Source organism: Berghia stephanieae, chromosome 1 (assembly GCF_034508935.2).
Source record: "Berghia stephanieae isolate SIO BIC M18660-M18661 chromosome 1, UCSD_Bste_1.3, whole genome shotgun sequence".
NCBI lineage: Eukaryota > Metazoa > Mollusca > Gastropoda > Nudibranchia > Aeolidiidae > Berghia > Berghia stephanieae.
In genome coordinates, this window is record NC_088360.1 from 92,433,132 (window position 1) to 92,454,721 (window position 21,590).

Here is a 21,590-nt window from a genome sequence, read left to right on the forward strand (position 1 = left end):
TTTCATTTTATATCGTCCAGATTGCTCTCCAACATGAAAATGGAACAAAGAACAATGACAGAAGAAATAAATTTATTAATTAAAAGTATTTTTAAATTAATAAATAATAATAATAATAATAATAATAATAATAATAATAATAATAATAATAATAATAATAATAATAATAATAATAATAATAATAATAATAGTGGACTGATTTACCAGTGAGGAAACTTTTATAGAGAGCCAAACTGAAACCAAAAAAAAAAAAAAACATAACGTCCATAACATAAAACCATAGACAAAAAAGAAACAGTAGATGAACAATGATCTATTGCGAAGGAAACTATTCATTCCTTTTTTATTTTTTTTTTCATAATTTGATTTATTGTCATATCAGAATTAGAAAACAACAACAACATAATATGCTTCTTGTCACTTTTCATGTATAAATTAACAAACAAAACCACTTTTTTCTCTTTTAACTGGGTGAACATATTTTACTGAAACAGAAAGCGTAGTGATCTCAAACAACAATATTCTTTCACAAATCTGAGCTTTTCTTTTTGTCCCCTCCTCACCAACAATTTAACAAGCATTGTGAACTACCCATCTTAATTTAATACAGAAACCAACAGCCCCTACAATCCCTGACGACAGGACAGTTGTCAAGTCAGAGCACTTCGAAACTCCATGTGATAATCTTAAAACTTGCGTGTCTCTTTTAAAATGATTACTCACAAAGGAGTTTAATAACAAAATGTCCTTGTCTACATTTCATCACGTTTTACTTGGAGAATTCATTAAATAAAAAATTTCATACTAGTCTCCTACTCATCCTCCTGAAATTTTATGACAAAGACTACAATTTGTCCCCAAACAGGGTGGTTCATTATGTCCGATTTCATAACTCTACCCTCTAGAACTCAATGCTATCCGTCTCTGGTCAAATATAGACTATCAAAATCGGGCAATTTAATCAAATGTTTTGAATTTTATCCACCAGGGATCCTTCAATTTGACAATTGCCTAATTGTTACTAAAACCTTAAAACTGCATCATATCTGTTTTGATCCTATCCCCCTAGGATCATGCAAATCGATGTCATGTTTTGATTTCAAATACGACCTTCACATATTCAAATCTAACATAGTTTTAACAATTGCAATAAGTTAGGAAAAAATGTGTTGACTGAACTTTTGTGATTTGCTTCGTGTTAAAATACACTTAATTACTTCTCCCCCCTTCAACTTTTTCAAAAGCTCAGCAGATTATCATTTGTGATAACAAATAAACAAACAAAAAAAACAACAAAAAAAAAACACAAAAACAGATGAAGATCATTTTAACAAAACCACAGTATAGGAGGAAAAAAACAAAACAAAAAAAACAACAAAAAGACCACCCATCAAAATAAACAAAGGAGAAAAGAAAAAGAGAAGGAAAACAAAATCAAAAACGCACAAACACACACATAAATATAAACAAACCAAAATATGATTGAATGCGGTCGTTGAAAATGTTCAAGAGGGCTCATCATTTTGAGTTCTGCCATATAGAAAATGATTAACAGAAAAAAAAAATCCACATTTTGAATATAATTGACTTCAACAATATATTTTATGACTATTTACAAGATTGACAATATCATCATAGTTCAGTGACTTGGTAACAGTAATAATGACAATACACTAGATAAAGACATCAAAACTAATTTTCAAAACAACAATACACATATGACTGACCTACAAGGGCTGATCATGTTAATTTAAAATTGAAACCCAAGTACGATATTGATTACAAAATTTCCTTTATTTGTTTCTTTCCTCTTTGTTTTGTTTTATTTTTCTTTGGGTTTTTACAGCACCTGCAACCAGCTTTAAGGTAAGATGTCTTATGTAACAGCTTCTCGAAATTTAAAAATTAACATAAAGTGTAAATGAGAAGCAAGACATTTTTTTGCTTATTAATTTAGAACAATTGATGTAAACGACATTATAATAAGAATCCCCACTGTTAACATGAGAGACCTGGTTTTTAAAAAAATATATTTTCTGTTAATATAATCAGGTATGAAGTCTTTAACAAATCTATATTCAAATTGATATTCAAACGCAATTCTTAAAAGCAAAGAAAAAGGACAGTTTTTTTAAATTAAAAACCCAATCATTCCATCATTCCAAAAAAAAAAAAATCTGTGAAACTAACATGAAATGATAAATTTAACAGAATGGGAGCAAATCTTTTTTTGTTTGTTTTGTTTTGATGATCATTAAATAAATAAAAATGATTTTATATATTTGCCCTTCCCAGTTCTGGAAGAAAAAAAATGTGGTTTGTGTGACACAAGCTGTCCAAAAGAATGAAAAAAAAATATTGGTAGCGAGGCTGATTATGATGATGATGAGATGATGATAGATGATGGTGATGATAATGGCAATGACGATTTGATGACTTTATAGCGACTGATAACGGTTGTGACAAACGCCATAATAATAATATACTTTCAGAAGAACTTCAGTATTGATGCTCTTTCAATTTGATAAAAATGAAACATCATAAAGAAGGCCATAAACGCCATAAGGTGGATGTGGCCACTTAACACCCTATGCAAGGTGATTATTTTAAAATTGTTCCCTTGGAAAGCAAATATTACTTTGAAAACCAACAAAAGCTGTAGAAATAACAATTCACAGTAGATTTCTACACACTGAAAAAAAAAAAATTATTTGAATATCAATAAAGAGAAAAGGGGGAAAAATCCCAAGCACAAGACTGCACAAATAATAATCTAAACCACTCCTACTAAACCCTAACTTAACTGTAATCAGGAAACTATAAGCAACCTTAGAAACAGTTACTTTTTATCTTTTTCATAGAATCACATCTTCATCATTTTAGCGAATACGTGTGCAGAGAAGCAAACTGAATTGAAACAAATGGACAAATGTAGAGTGTCGTGATCGTACCTTCAATTCGTACAAAGTCAGCAATATGCTTAAACAATTAAATTGCCTTTTTTTCAGATCAACACAGCATTAAAAAAATAAAAATAAAAAAGAATAATAATTGAAATAAAAACATCTTAAAAGATTTGTGGATTTTACATATTAACCAGGGAGTTGTTTTTTTTTCAAAGACTAATAACATTCTTTTAAAATGTAATCACAGAGGGATGAAATGAGGATGCCAATGTGGTATACAAATGAATGGATGAATAATTTCATAAATAATCATTTATTAAAAACATAAATTGCATAAGACTGAAAAGTTTGCAAATAAATCTATTGTGCTTCATTTGCAAAATTTTCAACCAGATATGCATCAACATGTAATATAATATTATACAACAGGCATTCAGACTCGCACCCATTCAAATGAACACATTAGATATACGAGTACCAATCAGTTTTGAAAACAAACTACACTGTGACTACATCCATCATCTTCTACATAATATTGCGATGCATTGTACTGTGGCTATTTCAATAAGGCGTGGTTGAGGGGGAGGGGGTATATATTTAAACAAAAACTTTTGAGAATTTATACCACAATGCATAACCATATTGAATCGTGTAAGAATGTGATGTAATTTTTTTTTTTTAATTCCTTTTTAAATTAAAGTTTCAGCCTTTGGCCTATATCTAAAAGAAAAATCATTGTTCCCCTTGTTGGTCTCATTATTCAAAATTGTATTTTGGCTTAAGTCATTAAAGTTGGTTATGTCAGTAACAACCCATATTCTTATCTGAGTGTATCTTTATCTTATACTTATAGAATTCTAATGGAATTTAAGTCACAGTGGTTTGATTCACTTAAAAATAAACAGCTGCTTTTTGCCAACAGCAATCAAGTAAAATATTGATAGTTTCACTTTCATATTTTCAAAAAATCCATTCATACTTTCGCTCTGCCATAAAAAGAATAAAACTCATCGTTCTTCTGGAATGCATGACCTTTATAACGGTGGGAAAATTTCTGCAATTTCCCCAAACTATCTGAGCAAATTTGACATTTGAATTTTCCCAAATTTCTTATTTACCAAAACCCTAAATAATCAAACCTCTCCCCTTGTTCCTACTTTGTCACTAACGGCCAACCTTCCTGCTGGCCCCATCAAGCAACCGACACTGGAACTGACCTGCCCTTTGCTGTACTCACGTTTAGAGATCATTTACAATGTGAAAACAATAAGGCACATATACAGATCAACACATACAAAAGACATGAACCAAATCTTACCTTTTTCTTTTAAACTGAGAAAGTCTACAATATATAAAATTTAAACTGAAATGTTCAATCATATGCTTCAACTTTTAGTGAATTCTTTTTATCTATTTATTTATTTGGTATTCCTATCTATAACCTCTCTCCTAGATCTTTCATTTTTTCTGAATTATTTTCTGGTATCATCATGAATTTACCATTTTCCTAAAATCATTTAGAAGTGGCCTTTAATCATTTTTTTTCTTTCTATACTAAAGAGAATAATGTTTCGATATCATTCAATCTATGAATTATTACAATATCAAGATTAGAAACAAAATCAAAAAGTGAAAAAGAAAAAGGAAGAGAGAAAATGAATAATAAGCCCCCCCAGTCAAAATAATACTAAGGAAAATAAAACTATATTAAGAATAAGTTAATATTTCAAAAATATTAATTAAAAAAAAAATTAGAGGAAAAAGATATTGGAATGCTGGTTATCACGTTTGTATAAATTTGTCATGTATCTGAGCACGACTTTAGATCCAATGCCCACAGAGTGCTGAAAAGAGTACAACAAATATAAAAAGAAAGAAGCACTGAACACTACCATATTTTGTGCTGCATATATAACATACATAGATGACTTTGGTGCGTTCAAATTTTGAATAGCACAACTACTTTGAAACAAATACAAAATAAATAGCCTTCTTATGTAGAAAATCCTTTTGTATAGATGAGCCTACAAAAAGAAAATAAAACCTTAAAGAAAATTGTCGAATTAAGTTTTTTTAAAAGACTTTTTTTGTAACAAGGTCCACCTCCAATAGGCCTTCTATAAATTTATGCAATGATAATTCAGATGTTTTCAATGTTACTAAGAAAGGCTTCCGTTGATCAACAAAGAGCTGGATAAGAGTTAGTATCAAAAAGCAAGATGAACAATTTTTTTCAATTTTCGATACCACTTTTGAAAATTCCTTTCTAAATATCCTTAGTAGCCGCACTTTGAGAACTGCAGAATGAGCAAGGTAAAGTTTGAAAATCATTTGGTCCTATGTTTTCCATGAACAAAAAGAAATAAAGAGAAAAACGAGAAAGAGGGAATAAAAATGTAGACATGAATAAATCATGCAAAATTTGAATTATTGTCATTAGGAAGGAAAACAAAGGACTTCTAACCAGTAACATCAGGACTTATGTTAATCAACTTGGTTGTTAAAGCGAGAACTTGATGGGTACTGGAAAGGTTGAAGGAAATGTGTGAGACTAAAGTCTCAAACCACTGAGGATAAAATAGAACATAATGATGACAAAGCAGAAAATCGCAAACAGGAAAATGATATTGTCAGTGACAGAGTAAACAATTGGTTGAAATACAATGAGTTAGAAAACGGCATATTTAAGAAATGGAGAATTTCTACCCTTGTTGATTATATGGACTCGATAAAAACTGAGTACGGTTGATTTGAAGCTCATTTCTTAACCTTGATCAGTTTTTTTTTACTACCAGGTTTGTTATGTTTTTTATCACATTTCTGAAAGATATATAATAGACACAACATAATGACACAAAACAATAACAAATTACAAAACATAAACAAAAATTGACAGAGCAGTTCCGTGTCAGACTGACTGCCATTCTAGAATTTGTGTCCCACGTGTCCCGAGTGTGACATATCCATCCCAATTTTCATGTCAATAAAAAATTCTAAAATTCTAAAGTAGTACAGTAAAAACTGATAATTTGAACCAATATCTTTTTAAAGAATAGGGAGAGGAGGTTTATGGCCTAAATGGGGACGGGAAGGGAAAATTATGACTTAAAAAAAAACCAACCAAAAAAATAAAACCCTTCAAGGTCTCCACTGGTGGCAAGTTTTACACATAGGACTATGTTAGCAGTCTTTGCTCCACAACAATGCCAGACATACAGACACATAAACAACTTGCATTTACCATTGTGAATCGCCATAGGGCATGAAGAAAATCTAATTCATATTGTCTAAATAATGTGAGATCGTCAGGATAACACGGGTCTCTATAGACACAAAGACACAATAAATTCCAAAGAAATTGACATTATTTTTTTCAAATCTAAACTATCTAGACACATGCTTTATGTTACAGCAATGAAAAAAACAAAACAAAAAAAAACAAAAACAAATTATAACTATTTAACTTACAATCAATTAGTATGCATTATTTGTGATGGTGTCTTCGAGATTTAAAAGAAAAAGCCTAAAAAGTTTTGTAATTTATTCCCTTCTTCAGTTGTTTTAAAAGCTTGGTACCAAACATCAAGACTGAAGAGTGACACTCCATGCTCTACTACAAGGCGGATTTGTAAAAAAAAAAATAAAAAAAAAGATAATAAAAACAAAACGGAAAAAAAAAAACAAAACAAAAAATACCAACTTAGGCAAGTGAAGCAAAGACTACTAACATAGCAACGTAAAAAAAAATTTAAGGATGGTAAACGAGGTCATACAATATCTGTTCTTGAGGTCTAACAATTTACGGTGATGGTAGGGGAGAGGGTAAATATACTCATCAAAGATGATTTATGGATGTGTTACGCTGTGCGTGTGTTTTATCAGAGTGTATGTGGTGAATCTTTATGAAATAACTACAGATCGTGCCCACCCACCCAATCACCAACCATAAAACTATTATCATTCATAACATAATATAATATTTATAAATAGAGCCACTGTGTACAAAGCACTCACTCTCTCAATATATTAAAATTCTCTTTCAATTACAAAAAAATAAATAACAAATAATATAAATAATCCCTAAGATTGCATGAAGAACTGGCCCGTGTCCTCTTTTTCAAACTGTTTGGCCTCCTCTTGCATGGATTCCTTTATCTTTAGGATTGCTGCTGATTCATTATGGTCCTGAAAATTTAAACAAGCTATCACAAACAAGGAATTTTATCAAGACAAAAGACTAAGAAAAATTTAAAGTTTATGCTCAGGACAAAGTTTGTTTTTTTTGTTTTTTGTTTTTTAATCTATTATTCAAAAGCTTATGAATGAGTGATGCTAATTGATGAGGAATACCAAAATGGGTTTCCCCTTGTTTTACTACAGATTTTTGGGGCTTTATATCATTTTTGGAGACAGCCTGTTGAAGCATTTTATGCCTGGAGCAACAAGAAGGATGAAGTGGCACAGGATAAGGCGATAGATGAAATATAACAAGATGAGAAATGAGTCTGTCTTCATCATCAGGAGACATCAGATGAATTAAATATTCTTAGTACACAGTTGTGTTTTTATTTAATGGGCTTGTCAAAATTTTGGAAAATGTTTGAATATAATTTACCTTTAAACATGATTGAAAACAAAACCCAGTAATTTCCCCCTTTCCTTCTTCAAAATAAACATTTTGACAAACCTATTTGAGAAGAAAGAATTTAGATGAACTGAAGCTAAAAAAAAAAAACAAAAACAAAAAAACACCGTCATGTATTTATTTTCCCTCTCACTACAACAAGAAGGTTCAAGACAGTGGTACAAAATATTCTTTCAAAATAGCACACGCCCATACACACTATAGTTAAAATGGTTGTGAAGCACTATTCTAGTTATAGGGGAAATGATTCTTGGAAGATTGTCTGACCTCGAAATACAGCAAGACTAGAAGCAGCACAAGAAAGAACATAAATGTTTCCAGTTTGAAATTGAAAAAAAAAAAAAAAATCCCACAGGCAAGTCTTGCGCTGTTTTTTGTTAAAAGAAAGGTCATAAAAAAGTATCAACCCTGAAGACTGCCTCAGTCTATAGTAGCCTTTAATTAAATCCACACCACAGCTTTCATAACAAACTGTAAAAGTTATTTCCCTTTGTATTGAGATGAATTTCAGTTTCTAAGAGGCGAGTACAAGGCAATGCTTTACACCGACACAAAAAGCACAAACAACATACAGCAACGACACATATTTTTAAAAATAAAGCAACTGAGAAATAACTGGGGGAAAAATATGCTTAAATGCTCAGGGTTAAAAAAAAAAAAAAACAGGCAGGAGAACAAATTATCAAAATGGAACTAAAATGAAAAAGGAAGACATGCGAGGGGTAACAAAGAGTGAATGTGGAGAATACAATAAGATAATGTGCTAACTTTTTAAAGTGTTTGGCAATCTTTTATTATGGAATCTCTCAATTAAAATTTCAATACTTGTCAATGATTGCCTTTTTTTCTTTTAAGGGCATTGTAAGTGCATGTGAAGTTAATGAGATATTTAAATGATTAAAAGGATAAGTATATATCAATGAATCATGCTTGTCTATGTGAGAGAGCATATTTCAATAATAAATAAAAATTGATATCCCCTTGATGTTCTTTCATTTTGTTTATTTTATTTATTTATTATTTTGGTAAATGTAAACTTTTCAAAGATCAATAGGTACATCTTAAATCTTCCTTACTTTATTTCAACTTCCAGCAACCTATCTAGGATATGATTGGCTAGATATCTCGACCATTTAGGATTTCTTTTATCAAAGTTGGATGCTTGAAAATTATAAATATATTTGTACACAAGACCAGCTTAAGAAGAGATATAATCAAGCTTAAACGAAAATCCAAAAAATATTCAATTATTAATTATAAACAAACGAATTATAATCGCATGCACTGCTGATGAAACAGGTAAAAATATCATCACTGTGTATCGCACAGTAAAGCCAGTAATCCTATCATCTTGTACCAATTTGCCTGTTTGTTTTTTTTGTTTTGTTTTTTTCTTTTTTAAACCCAGCATTTTATGGTGTTGAAGACAACAATGAAGCTCTCTATTAGGTTGACTGAATTAGAGCTACAACAGGCGGAATGCAAAGACAAAAACAGAAGACTTGTAAGCAAAGCAGGGCATGCAGGTCAGGGATAGCGAGCTAGACTGACTATTGGTCACAGAACATTTGAGAAACAAAAATGAATTCTGAAAACATTCTTATTATGATTGCCTTTGGAAATGACATAAATTGGGATTAAAAAGTCTTTGGAAATGATAAAATTTGACTTATTAAATAGAAGTGTATAAAATTGCACATTAAATAATTAAATACAAGAAAACCAGATGAGAAGAAAAAAAAAAAAGAAAGAGAAGAAAAAGTTAAATAAAATATCAAATAAAAAATAAGTAAATAAATAAAAATACTATTTTTTTAAAAGCAAATAAATAAAAGGAGAAAAACAAAACAAAATAAATAAATATATTAATTCTTTGAGAATAACACTTAAATACTGAGAGAAAAAAAATGGCCAAAATCATAATCAAAATAACACGGCAAATAATTGGGTTAAATGAAAATATCAAAAAGAATAAAAGCAGGTGATTACGAAAAAGTAACTTGTAACCATATTATACCCTTTATAAGACAGATTCTGGGACACTATGAATTAAAGAGGGCTACTTTTTTATCTTTTTATTTAGAATAGGATGTGTTATTGGAAAAGAAATCACTTTTCTTTCCTATCTCCCCAACTGTAAAAAAATATTTTTAATCCACAACGAGTGACAATTTTCTTCTGGCTCAGCTTCAAATGTCAAGTTTGCTGATAGGAAATCCATAAAAAGGAACATTTATAAATTTGACTTCTTTTTTAAAAAACGGGACTCATTTCAAAATTTTTAAAAAAAAAAAAAAAGAAAGAATAGAAACAATAAACATAAAACAACATCTAAATCCATTCATGAATGGGATCAAGACTCACTCTATGAATCTCAACAAGATATCATTTAGCCTCATCTATTCATGAAGCCTATTTCACTTGAGCAAATCATATTTTTAAAATGGGTTTTGAAATGTCACCTCCCTATATTTTGCTCACAAAGCAGTCGGGTTATAGAAGATACAGTACATTTGAAAACCTATCTTTGAAGAGAAATTGGAATCGAAAACACAGTTTTATAAAAGCCTTAGATTTTTGCAGTTTCTGAAAAGCAGTTTGTAAATTAGATGAAAAAAAATTACAAACAAAGGGATTGAAATAATAGCTCTTTTAAATGAGAAGTTTCAGCTTTCATTTTGGTATTGTTTAAGTCTATTCCTTACAACACCAACTGCTTCTAGCCTAGATGTCATAAGTATCTAATATCTTCGAAATAGAGAATTAAAAAAGCAAGAGAAAATCGAGACAGAAAACATGAAGAGAGATCAATTTTAAGGAAGGATGGAGCTGGCTTGGATCATAAATCGTGAAGGTGACACAGTAAGAGAGGGGAGATGATGGGGGTAGGAGGAGGAAGAGGATGGGAGGAGGAATGAAGGTGTAAGGGGACAAAGTGACAAATCACATGAGCAGCCCACTCACACTGTCCTGATATCCCGCTAACCCATATGGGCCCATATCCCCTCCACTGCTAGGTGGTGCTGCTGGCATTTCCTCCCTTGGTGTTCCCCTTCCGTTCGCTGGTGAGTTTTTCATTACATCCATGTCCCCTGAAATGAAAATTATGTGACGACATGAATTGATATATCATTAACATTAAACATCAGAATGCGCAAGGAAAGATCTTTTCGTTGGCAGTGAATGAAAGAAGAATAGGTAAAATCTTTTATTTTATCTCCTTTGAATCTAACAAAAGAGCTACCACCAAAAATGCTAGCAATATTTGAAGACTTGGCTATTAGTTCTTGCTTCATAAAATCCTTCACATAAAATTAATTTATGGTTTCAACATCCCGACCAAACTTTAAGCAATTTAGTCTCTAAGACAGATATGACAAACAGCTATTTATCTTTAAAAAGTCTTTACTATCACCTAAAAACACATTTAATTCAATCTTACTTAGCCTAGATTGACTTTATCATTATTATCATGATCCTTTTCTTCTTCTTTTCCAAATATAAACCAATTAACTTACACGGAGTATTATTGTCTATTAACGTATCTCGCAAAAAAAAAAAAAAAAAAAAAAAGAAACACCCAAAAAACAAAAACATGAAAGTCTATACTGCAAATCTTAAAGGTCACAATATTGCTAAATAGCTTGGTGGTGTTTGTTTGATAACCAGGACATATTTGAGGACAACGATGCATTTTTACTGTAATTAGATGTTACTTCTGATTCAAGACCATGCAACTATTTTGTTTCCAAATGAATTAGTTATGTCAGGCAATGGATGATATAAAGTGTTTCTACTTTGAAAAGCACTTTGAACATGTTTGATGTATATTGCATAGCATGTTTTTTTAAAGTTATAGGTTGTTTTTTATAAAGAGCAAAATTTATGCAACTATGAGTGTAACCCATAAAAGTAACCCATTCAACTGGCGACAACTGTGATCATACCATTCATGACTGGTGGCATATCCCCTGGTCCCATTGGCCCCATCCCACTTTCTGGTCCTCCCATTGGAAACTGCTGAAAAGGAATTTTTTTTTTTTAATACATCAATTATACATATTATCACAGATCCATCACGGGCAACAAACTAAAAAGACTTTTGATTTTATTTCTAAAAATACGAATATCAAGAAATGCAGTTTGAAACACCCATAATACACGACTCCCATCCTGTTATACATGAATTATCACTTTAATATGATTTATAATGGATTCAAAGTGTCCGAAGATCAACTTTGTCATCTATCTATTTCTGTGGAAATCAACAGTATCTTAAACAATATCACTTTAAACTATAAAAAACCCAAATCTACAGGAAACAATTCCAAATCCCATTCCTCCTCAATAAATACACATTAAGAAAAAAAAACTTTTTCATACCGAAGAAATAATTTAAAAGGCAAATTCCAAATCCCATTCCTCCTCAATAAATACACATTAAGAAAAAACAAACTTTTTCATACTGAATAAATAATTTAAAAGGCAAGTCTGGTATAAAAGACGAAATAGAATGTCTTTAGTTCAGATCAAAAAGTATAAAATGGTATAAGAGTGGAAATTTTGAGATATTTCCATCTGACAATTAAAAAAAATTGATGCACAAAAAATCATTCTATATATAACATCATCTACCGTCAACCGGGGTTGGTTACTTAGGCCACTTGTAGAATAAAAAAGGTTGCTCTTTTAAAAGTTAAATTCATGAGTTTTATTAGATCTATTGGTTTCTAATTATTTAAAAAATAAAAGCTACATGTAATTTATCTTTTAAAATAAGCAATCTTGTTTTCAGTAAGTGGCCTAAGTTACCCCGGGTGGCCTAAGTAGCCCCAGTTGACGGTACCTTTCTTGCCGTATTAGCCTCAGTGATTTTAATGCATATTCGTGAGTATCAATGTTTTGCAAATTTTGAGAGAGAAATTATTATCAAAACTCAAGATATGAGACAAATATAAAGTCGTAACTTGAATTAAACTCTACAATGTTAAACAATAATGATTAATGGCCATCCCATAATCAGAAAATTGAAATGCAGAGGTCATAAGCTATCCTTTCCTCTTTTTATAATTCCAGAATTAAAAAAAAAGGAACATCTCTAGAGACAAAGCTACCACTTCTGAACATCAACCTACCCCTGGCATGGGGCCCATCCCTGGAGGACCTTGTTTCATCATATACATAGGATCTCCTGTGCTACCAGAATCTGCCCAGTGGGAGAGGAGAAAGAAAGGAACATTTTAATTTGGCAAAATGACACACAATAATTAGGCTCTATGACTGTAGAAAAGCAAGCACTTCTCTAACTGTAAAACAAAAATAAAAAATCAATATACGATGGAGAGTGTAAAATATGGCGAAGATGTCTGTCTGATCCTTCTTTAACCATTGTCACAGGATTGTATTTTTCCCTTGAGTTTTTAATGCTTCATTTAATTCTGGAATCTATTCTATATTGTTTTTAAATTTTTTATTTTTATGGGAAAATCCCTGGAAAAAAATAAATCAGGATTGACAGCTCTATATGCCGCAGCTTTGTATTTTTAGACCTGTAAATGAGCTCCATGATGGACTGAAACTTTCCAAAACTGAAGACATAAGTTGTATAACAAATAAGATCAGTATCGAGAGGAGAGAGAGAATTTACAATGTGATTAGAATGAGAAGTGACTGGAGGTGCTTTAAAGTAAAAGGAATGACAAATCAGCTGGTCATTCATACAAGTAAAAGATAACTTCATCAAAGTAAACATTGCTATTAACAAAGTTCTATTGATATGGTAATTTAAGTTTTAGGCTTTCCAAACAATAAACTAATTGTCAGAATTAAGTATAAGCAAGCCCTCTTTAAAATTTGCAACAATACAAACAGTTATCGATTCCTGCTTTGAAATTTTTTTTGACATTGTCTTTCTGCCATGTCCAATTGAATTTATTTGTCACATCTTTATAAATGTTCAACAAGTCAAAATTGCTTAACACAACACCTCATGCATTGTGGGAACGTTACAAGAATGTATCAAGAGTTAAATTGTAATCATTTAACAAAAAAAAAAAATTGAAATAAGTGTGATTTCATAATTTTATTCTATTGAGATCTGAATTTAATAAATTTTGGCAGATAGCCAGGTGAAACAAAAGAGGAAAGTAACAATTTAAGTCAAGATGAACAGTGAGCAGCATTGCATGCTAGAGTAAAACAATGTCAAAAAACTTACTTGCATGGAAAATAATTAATTAATACTATTTTTCCTTCTCACAAGACGAACCAATTAAGAAACAAAGTCAACCATTTTTCTAACAATGCCAAGCATTCAAAGAGTTAAAAGCAAATGCCAACAATCCAAGATTCGATTTAGAACCTTCTCTCGAACAAATTTTATTGTAGTGTTTTATCTTCACACAAATTTTTTTCCCCAATTACAAAGTGACCAAAATGTCTTATCACTCAGCCAGTCAGGTTTGGCTACCTCGGTGAATAAGGCAGGTTTAGCAAGCGATAAAAAAATTCCTGTGTGAAGACACAATGGGATAAATACGGACATGGAAATTTTTTTTAAAACATTGCTTAACCCTTAGCCACTAAAAGTTATCCCATAATAAGATAATAGTTACAACCTATGTGCTATGAAACATTTCCCAATATTTTAAGCCGGATAGAGTAAAGATTCATCAACCATGCTCACAGTTGCTTAACCCTTAGTAACTAAAAATTATATCCGTTCTTGACTCTTAATATTGAAGAATTAAAAATATCTCTCCAATACCAGCTATAAATTTCACCTGTTCATTATTAGTTACTAGTGGTACGTAAACAAAAACTATTAAAAATCAAGAGGAATGCTATTAATGTGTAAGCAACAATATTAAAAAATTAAGAGAAATAAAGCTACCGTGAATAACAGGACTATAAGAGGTGGGCGTTCGTCTCATTTCTCCTTGAGGACTGGGCATGATAGGAGTACCGGGTGGTCCGCCTGATGGGGGAGGACCTTGAGGTGCGTATTCCTGAAATGACAAATTATGTATGAATTTGCACTCTCTGCAGAACAATTCATCATACCTCCATTATTTTTCTCTTTCAGCAATATAGATCTGATCTGAGTTCTTAATTCACTCCATTTGCCATTGATAATCCTAAAATGACTAAGTAAAAATTATAATAAAACACAACAAATGGTGAACATATTAATTCAGTTCTAATTTGAAAACTTTATTATAATCGAATTTTTACTGTTCAACTTAATACATTTAAAAAAAAAAAAAGAAAAAAAAGAAGTGATTAAAGCAATGTTCAAAGTTAACCTCTGCCATTAAAATTAAATACTCACAGATGATGATGTGGGGGGCCATCTATTCTGAGGCCCTGGTCCACCTGGCCTGGGGAGAAAAATCAACACATCGTGGCTATTAATTATTGGAGTGTAGATTCGTTTCATCAAATTGGTAAAGATTTTATCATTCCAAAAAGGGTTATTCCTGGAAAGTTCTTGAATCAAACAGCCCCATCAAAATGGGATTTTTCTTTTTCATAAAGGTTTGCCATGCCCATTCTATTGTAATCAATACAAATTCGGATTAAGCTTTTTTGGAATAGCGAGTCTGTTTTCAAAAATTTAGAATCACAACCATTTTTCCAATTCATACTGATTGCAGAAAAAAATATGATCACAGTTTTGTAAGCAACAACATTCAATTATTATGTCAAAATCAAAGCCGATTTGGTTAACTCTCATTACTCAGAACTTAATTTTCTTCCACCATCTTTTTTTTAAAAACAGGAAATTATACAGTTGTTTTCCCCTTGGCTGTGTCAGTAAGACTTGCTCCTCATGAATATTAGCATCAACTGAAGAAAGGAGTATAAGATACTAAATTAATATGCTCATGCTGAGTTGACTGTATCGTATGGACAGGTTTGCTAGTTTGAAAACAACAACAGCAGATTTTGACAGCAAACCATAAGCCTAATGATAATAATAATACATGGCATTTAAATTGTGCTTGCTCTCAATAGAATAAATCTACCGCAGTTTCTGTGCATGCTGTTCTGATAGTAAAAATAAAAAACTATTTCTTTTTTTTTTTTCAGTCAATTAGGACTGCATACTAAACTTGACTAGCATATTGTACTCACATGGATAGAGGTGGCATGGCTCCAGGGCCCGGTCCCATACTAGCGTTGGGGGGAGGACCTCTTACACCGTAACTTTGTAGAGAGTCATACATCTGGAGAAGGGAAAAAAATATTAAACATAATTATTTCTTTCATTACAAACAGGCTAACAAGACCTATAAAATACAGTTTTCTAATGAAGACATTTATAATAAATTGACCCTCTGAAGAAGCATACCTTACGAGTACAAATCGCCTGTTTTTATATTATTGAGACATTTTTTAAATTCTTAAATTCGTCATTAGTAATAAATTAAATCACATTTGAACTTTATTATCATCAAGCTTTTAATGAAAAGGTTATATTTTTTTTCAAACAATTTCTCCCATTAGCCATGCCTGAATATGACTACATACCTAACCATTTTCAGCAAAAGAGAAGTTACAGAACAACCACTCTGGCTTCAATGAATTCATATGGTCAATTAAATGGTGAAGTACTACTTTTTTCTAGAATTTTTGACAAAAAAGACAATTCGAGATTGACCTATAACTTTTCATAATATTTGGATCAAGATTTGCCATTTAGAGATGTGGTTTCACAATATCACATTATCATTATTATTATTATTATTATTATTATTATTATTGTGTTAATCACATCACATTATCAAATTATTTACAGCAACACCATATTTTAAAAAAAGAGCTTTGGGATAAAATCAATTAAAAACATATGTGAAACAATGGCCTGCCACAGCCCTTTCTCCGGCCCCTTTTTTTTCTTTTTTAGACAGTCTACTAATCCTTACATTGAAATTTTGTACCAATCATTCTAAAAAATAAACTTACAGGATTCATCGGACCAGGCATACGACCTCCAGGATGATTCATTCGGGGACCCATTGGACCCATACCAGGATGACCTGAGATTTTTTTTTTAAAGGTAAAGAAGTCATTAACATTTATTATCTTGATAATGGTTGCTTTCCTTAAAATCCATTCTAAAGTCATTTCTTTCTTCTTTTTCTCCTCAACATTACCCAGATAAAAGTTTGAATAGTATACTTAGACCTGTAAATGAGCTCTACAACGACAAACTGAAGATTCAATTATTTTTTTAAAAATAAGGGCATCATTAGAGAGGAGAGTGATAAATACAATACATTAAAATAGTGGGTGTTATTTCTTACTGGAAGTATGACTGCCATAATTTGATGTAGAAGGAATGCTAAATAAGCATGTCATTCATATAGGTAAAGATGACTTCATCAAAATTCCTGCCTCTGGAATTTTTGTGCCATAGTAAGAAAAATAATCACCATTATCATCTTTAACTTCTAGCCATGACCAATTGAATTTATTCCTCACATCTTTATCGATGCTCGACAATTCTGAATTGCGATCCACGAACAGCTTAGGCCTAGGCATTGTGAGAACATTTGAATAATGTAGCAAAGAGCTAACTTGATTTTCAATCAGTTAATGACAGAAAAAAAAACTTAAATAAATATGAATTCTGGCCAATACACTGATTAAGTAGAAGTGAATTATCAACACAATGAAGAAACTTCAGCAGGCGTAGCGGAAAAATTCAAAGAATCGAAATGAAGGTAAATCGCCACAAAACAGCAAGCTCGCTTGGGCTTGAGCAAAACAATGGCAGAAAACGTCCTAATTTGCACGGGAATTAATTAGGCTACTTACCATTACCATTGTTCCTTATAATCAGGTACCGAATCAGTGAAGAAACGGTCAACCAGTTTGTTTACAACGTGAAGCAATCGAAATGTGCTTGTAGCAATCTATCCTAATCTAACTTTCGATTTAAAGGTGTCTCCCATTATCATCTACTAGAGATGTTACTTCCAGCATTCCCATTTTACTTTTTTTATACTTTTAAAACCCAGCTTGTAAATGTGGTCAATTTTGGCTTAGATGAAACAGTGAAATTTATCACTCAGCGCCTCAGTTAAAATTGGCTACCGTTGGGATCACGACAGGTTGGAAAGTGAAAAAATAATTTAACGAAGGCTGTGTGAAATTACACTGGGATGTGTTCAGTCACGCCAATTCTAAAAAGCGCCGCTTAGCCTTGGCAATAAATCCATCGTTAATATAAACGGCTCCCATGAGCTAAGCGTAGCGTTATGAATTACTTTACGGTCATTTGACTACGATTTGTGAATTCTTTCTTTCTTCACTTCTTTCTTTCTTTCCTTTTTTAAAAATAATTGAATTTGACAAATTGACTGATTTCAGTTAATTGACTGAGAATTTACAGGTCTAGTAACTAGGCTAAGAATAGTCTTTCAGGGCCATTTTTCCAGCGTTGAACAGTAGCAATTTCTTGCTTAGTTTGCATGCTAGCCTATCATAAGTACTTACAACTAATTCTTATACAATTTACTACCCCATCACTATTGATAGAAAGATAAGAAACAAAATCACGTGAGCATGGAACAAATACTGGCCAGTTTAAATGTGAAGTGAGTGATTGCTTTCAAATTAACTGAGAAAAAGCCACATGAGGGAAAACTGCAAGGCTAGACCAATATAATATAGCTCCCCCCCGGCCCAAGCAGAAAGTCCCCACCCCCCTAAGGGATTTGTCTCCACCTTCCAGTGCATTCATGAAATTTACCTGGCCGTGGTTCCATACTGTTTGGCATGGGCATTTGACTTCCTGGGACAGGTGGCTGTTAATGAAAAAAATATATAAGTTAAGAACTTCCCAATTTGTTCACAATGATATTTCAAATAAACTTACATTGTTGTACTCTGTTTGGGAAAGATCAAATATAGGTGATATTTATTAAAACAATGAGGTCATCAACAACAACATACATACCCCATTAAAATCGACCTGATTAGGCATTCGAACGGCGACTCTGGGACCTCCTGGATATCGTGGTGCCATGAAGGGCTGCAATTATATAAAAAATAAAATCTCTTTAAATTAAGAAGGAATTTAATATTTTTGAAAAAACAATGTCATTCTATACAGAAATAGTGTTATTTCACAATTAAGGGACAAATAAGAAAGGAAAGTTGTTTGTTTTTGTAACTAAAATGATTATCCAAACTTGTACGATTCAATCTCAGATTTATGAACTGGTTTCAATATAAAAATATTAACCCTTTTAAAAAAATGGTTCAGGGTTATTGTTTTGGGGTTTTTTTTTGTTTGGGGGTTGGGGGGGGGGGGGGGGGGTGAGGACAGGAGAGATGAAGGTGGTTCAAAAAGTGTCAAATTACATAGTTTCTAAAAAAATTTGGTTCGATCAATAGTTTCTAAAAAAATTTGGTTCGATCAATTTAGTGTCTTTAATTGTGTTTGTTTCACTTGTGAGAGGATTATTAGATTATAGATTTAAAACTTCTGTTGTTAAGACAAGTCTGAGCAGACCAATCAAAGTAACTATTTTCTCAGACTTCTACTTTATACCTTCAGAAACTGAAATTTAGCAATCAAATTAATTTCAGTTACAATACACAATGTCCAAAGTTTACACATACATAAAAATAAGAGAACAATATGATGAGGATGAAAACGTCAATGTTAGACGATGACAAGATTACATTTAACAATGCGAGTATGAATCAATAAAGCTATTACAATTGCATATAAGACAAAATTGATAAAATGAAATGTAACTTGTTTAATTAATTCCTGACAAAACATTTTGTTACTCCGCTACAGGCTGGATTTTATTTCAATTACTCCAACCCAACATTATATCTTACTGTTTTTCATATAGAGAGCACCACTAACAGTGCGAATTAGCTTTAATGCTGTGTCGTTCTGCTCTCTTGCTGAAAACAGTGCTGTTTGCAGTTATGAATCTATACAAGGAATGCGAAATATTATAATGTAATAGAGATACAGCTAGTGTTAAAGGATAAACAGCACAAAAGAAATAATAGTTGAGCTTGTACAGAAAAACCACAGTTTTAAGTATCATCGAAAACTGAAATGGGCAGACCATGACAAAGAACTAATAAACATCTTTCTTGTTTCACAATCAATTTGGGGAATTTTCAGTCCCTCACAAGAACTCATATGAGAGATTTAGATTCAACCTTTGCAAATATAACATCTTTAAATACATGCTCACTCACTGCTGAAAAAAAAAACAAATAACCACCAAACACTAAAAATACAACATCAGCTAGTTACAAACAATATTTAAAGTGGAGAAAATTTAGAGAAAATATTTCAAAGATTAGTATTAAAGATCCAACCCGCCCACATTTGTAATTAACTAATAATTTAGGCCAAGTTTGAACAGATTGTAACCTCCAGTAACTTAGGCAAAACTTTTAACAAAACAATAATAATAATGATAATAATAATAATAATAATAATAATAATAATAATAATAATAATAATAATAATAATAATAATAATAATAATGATGATCATCATGATGATGATGATAAACAATAAAAATAATAATCATATCAATTAACAATCAAAATAAATATTGTTAGAATGTGTTTACATATAAAATCTGAATGATTGTTTACTTCAATACAGTTTATTAAGCAATGATATGCAATAATATTGTTAGTCTGGTGTTACATTTCCAATCACTCATATTTACCCCACAAAACTATGACATTTTACCATTTCAAAACAGTCATCCTTTACATTAAGAATAAAACCGGAATTGCAAGCACAAATTCCAAGTACCCCTTTAATTTCGTGCGTTCAATAATGTCATGTCGTAGTTTTAATGGCATAGATGTAGGGAAAATTCAACACATGCAAGATCAAATATTATGATTTGTTATATACAACATAGGCCACGGCAAGATATTTCAAACAATGTTTGAATGACACAGGAACCATGGCAAAGGACTGCCAAAAGTATATTGATTTCAGGTTTAAATAATGCAAAACAATATCATACTAGTTGGGACAACAGTGAACCAGGGATGGAATCTATGTCAAATAATTAAAAAGAATCAATCAGTTGTGATTTTTCTCCCAATACCCATGTGTGTGTGTGTGTTTGTGTATGTGTGTATGTATGTATATATATATATATATATATATATATATATATATATATATATATATATATATATATATATATATATATATATATAATATATATATATATATATATATATATATATATATATATATATTATATATATATATATATATATATATATATATATATATATATATATATATATATATATATATAATATTCCTAGTGTGTGTGTGTGTATGTGTGTGTGTATGTGTGTGTGTGTGTGTGTATGTGTGTGTGTGTGTGTGTGTGTGGGTGAGTTTAAGTGTGTGGGTGCTTTTTTTTTACAGATTATTTTTTCTGGAGTGAAGGTATTTTACTGAACATTAGAGAGGGAGATTTTCCAATAAATTTGAGGACGAATACCACAGGGTTAACACCAAACACGAAAATCTCAGTCATGTCATCTTCCTGTTTTGGTTTGTTTTGTATCTTTATTTTTCTTCTCATATATAACAAAGATGAGGGTGGCGCTTTATTGGAATACGTAATTTTGACAGATTCTTGGTCTTAATCTTTAAATTAAGTTTGTAAAAAAAAAAAAAAAACTTTTAAAAAACCCTCAAATTCCAAAAGGTTCCATCCCTGAAATAAATCATTCCATCAATCAATGTCAAAAAGTTGAATATGGTAAATAAATTGATTACTGCACATCTAGAAGCTTAGACAAAGGTTTAAATGGCTCTGATAAATTGGAGAGAAAAAAATTAATAAATTATCAAGTTACCAAGAGGACCCATGAGAAAAAAGTATTACATTCTCTTCTATGATTGAGAATTTACAAGAAGCAAAACAACAACTTAGTTAATTACATCAAAAACAGTAAAATGACGACATGTTGAAAACACAATGGCGACACTGATGAGGTCTCCAACACAA

General features: G+C 31.2%; 1 protein-coding gene across 8 annotated transcripts in view; it reads right to left on the bottom strand.

Annotated features, from left to right (window-relative positions):
• Positions 1 to 339: 339 nt before the first annotated feature.
• LOC144962246 (single-stranded DNA-binding protein 3-like) overlaps positions 340 to 21,590 on the bottom strand; it is a 66,039-nt gene continuing 44,788 nt past the window's right edge. For 2 of the 8 annotated variants that reach the window (XM_078895197.1, XM_078895170.1), the window contains 10 exons: positions 18,518 to 18,592; positions 18,311 to 18,365; positions 16,519 to 16,592; positions 15,688 to 15,779; positions 14,882 to 14,930; positions 14,444 to 14,558; positions 12,687 to 12,757; positions 11,499 to 11,568; positions 10,516 to 10,643; positions 340 to 7,091 (listed from right to left, as the gene is read on the bottom strand). In XM_078895197.1, coding sequence (XP_078751323.1) covers positions 6,987 to 7,091; positions 10,516 to 10,643; positions 11,499 to 11,568; positions 12,687 to 12,757; positions 14,444 to 14,558; positions 14,882 to 14,930; positions 15,688 to 15,779; positions 16,519 to 16,592; positions 18,311 to 18,365; positions 18,518 to 18,592 — 834 coding nt within the window. In that variant the 3' untranslated portion in view covers positions 340 to 6,986. Of the gene's footprint in view, positions 7,092 to 10,515; positions 10,644 to 11,498; positions 11,572 to 12,686; positions 12,758 to 14,443; positions 14,559 to 14,881; positions 14,958 to 15,687; positions 15,780 to 16,518; positions 16,593 to 18,310; positions 18,366 to 18,517; positions 18,593 to 21,590 lie in introns of all 8 variants that reach the window. The other 6 variants (XM_078895162.1, XM_078895190.1, XM_078895184.1 and 3 more) reach the window with 3 other exon arrangements.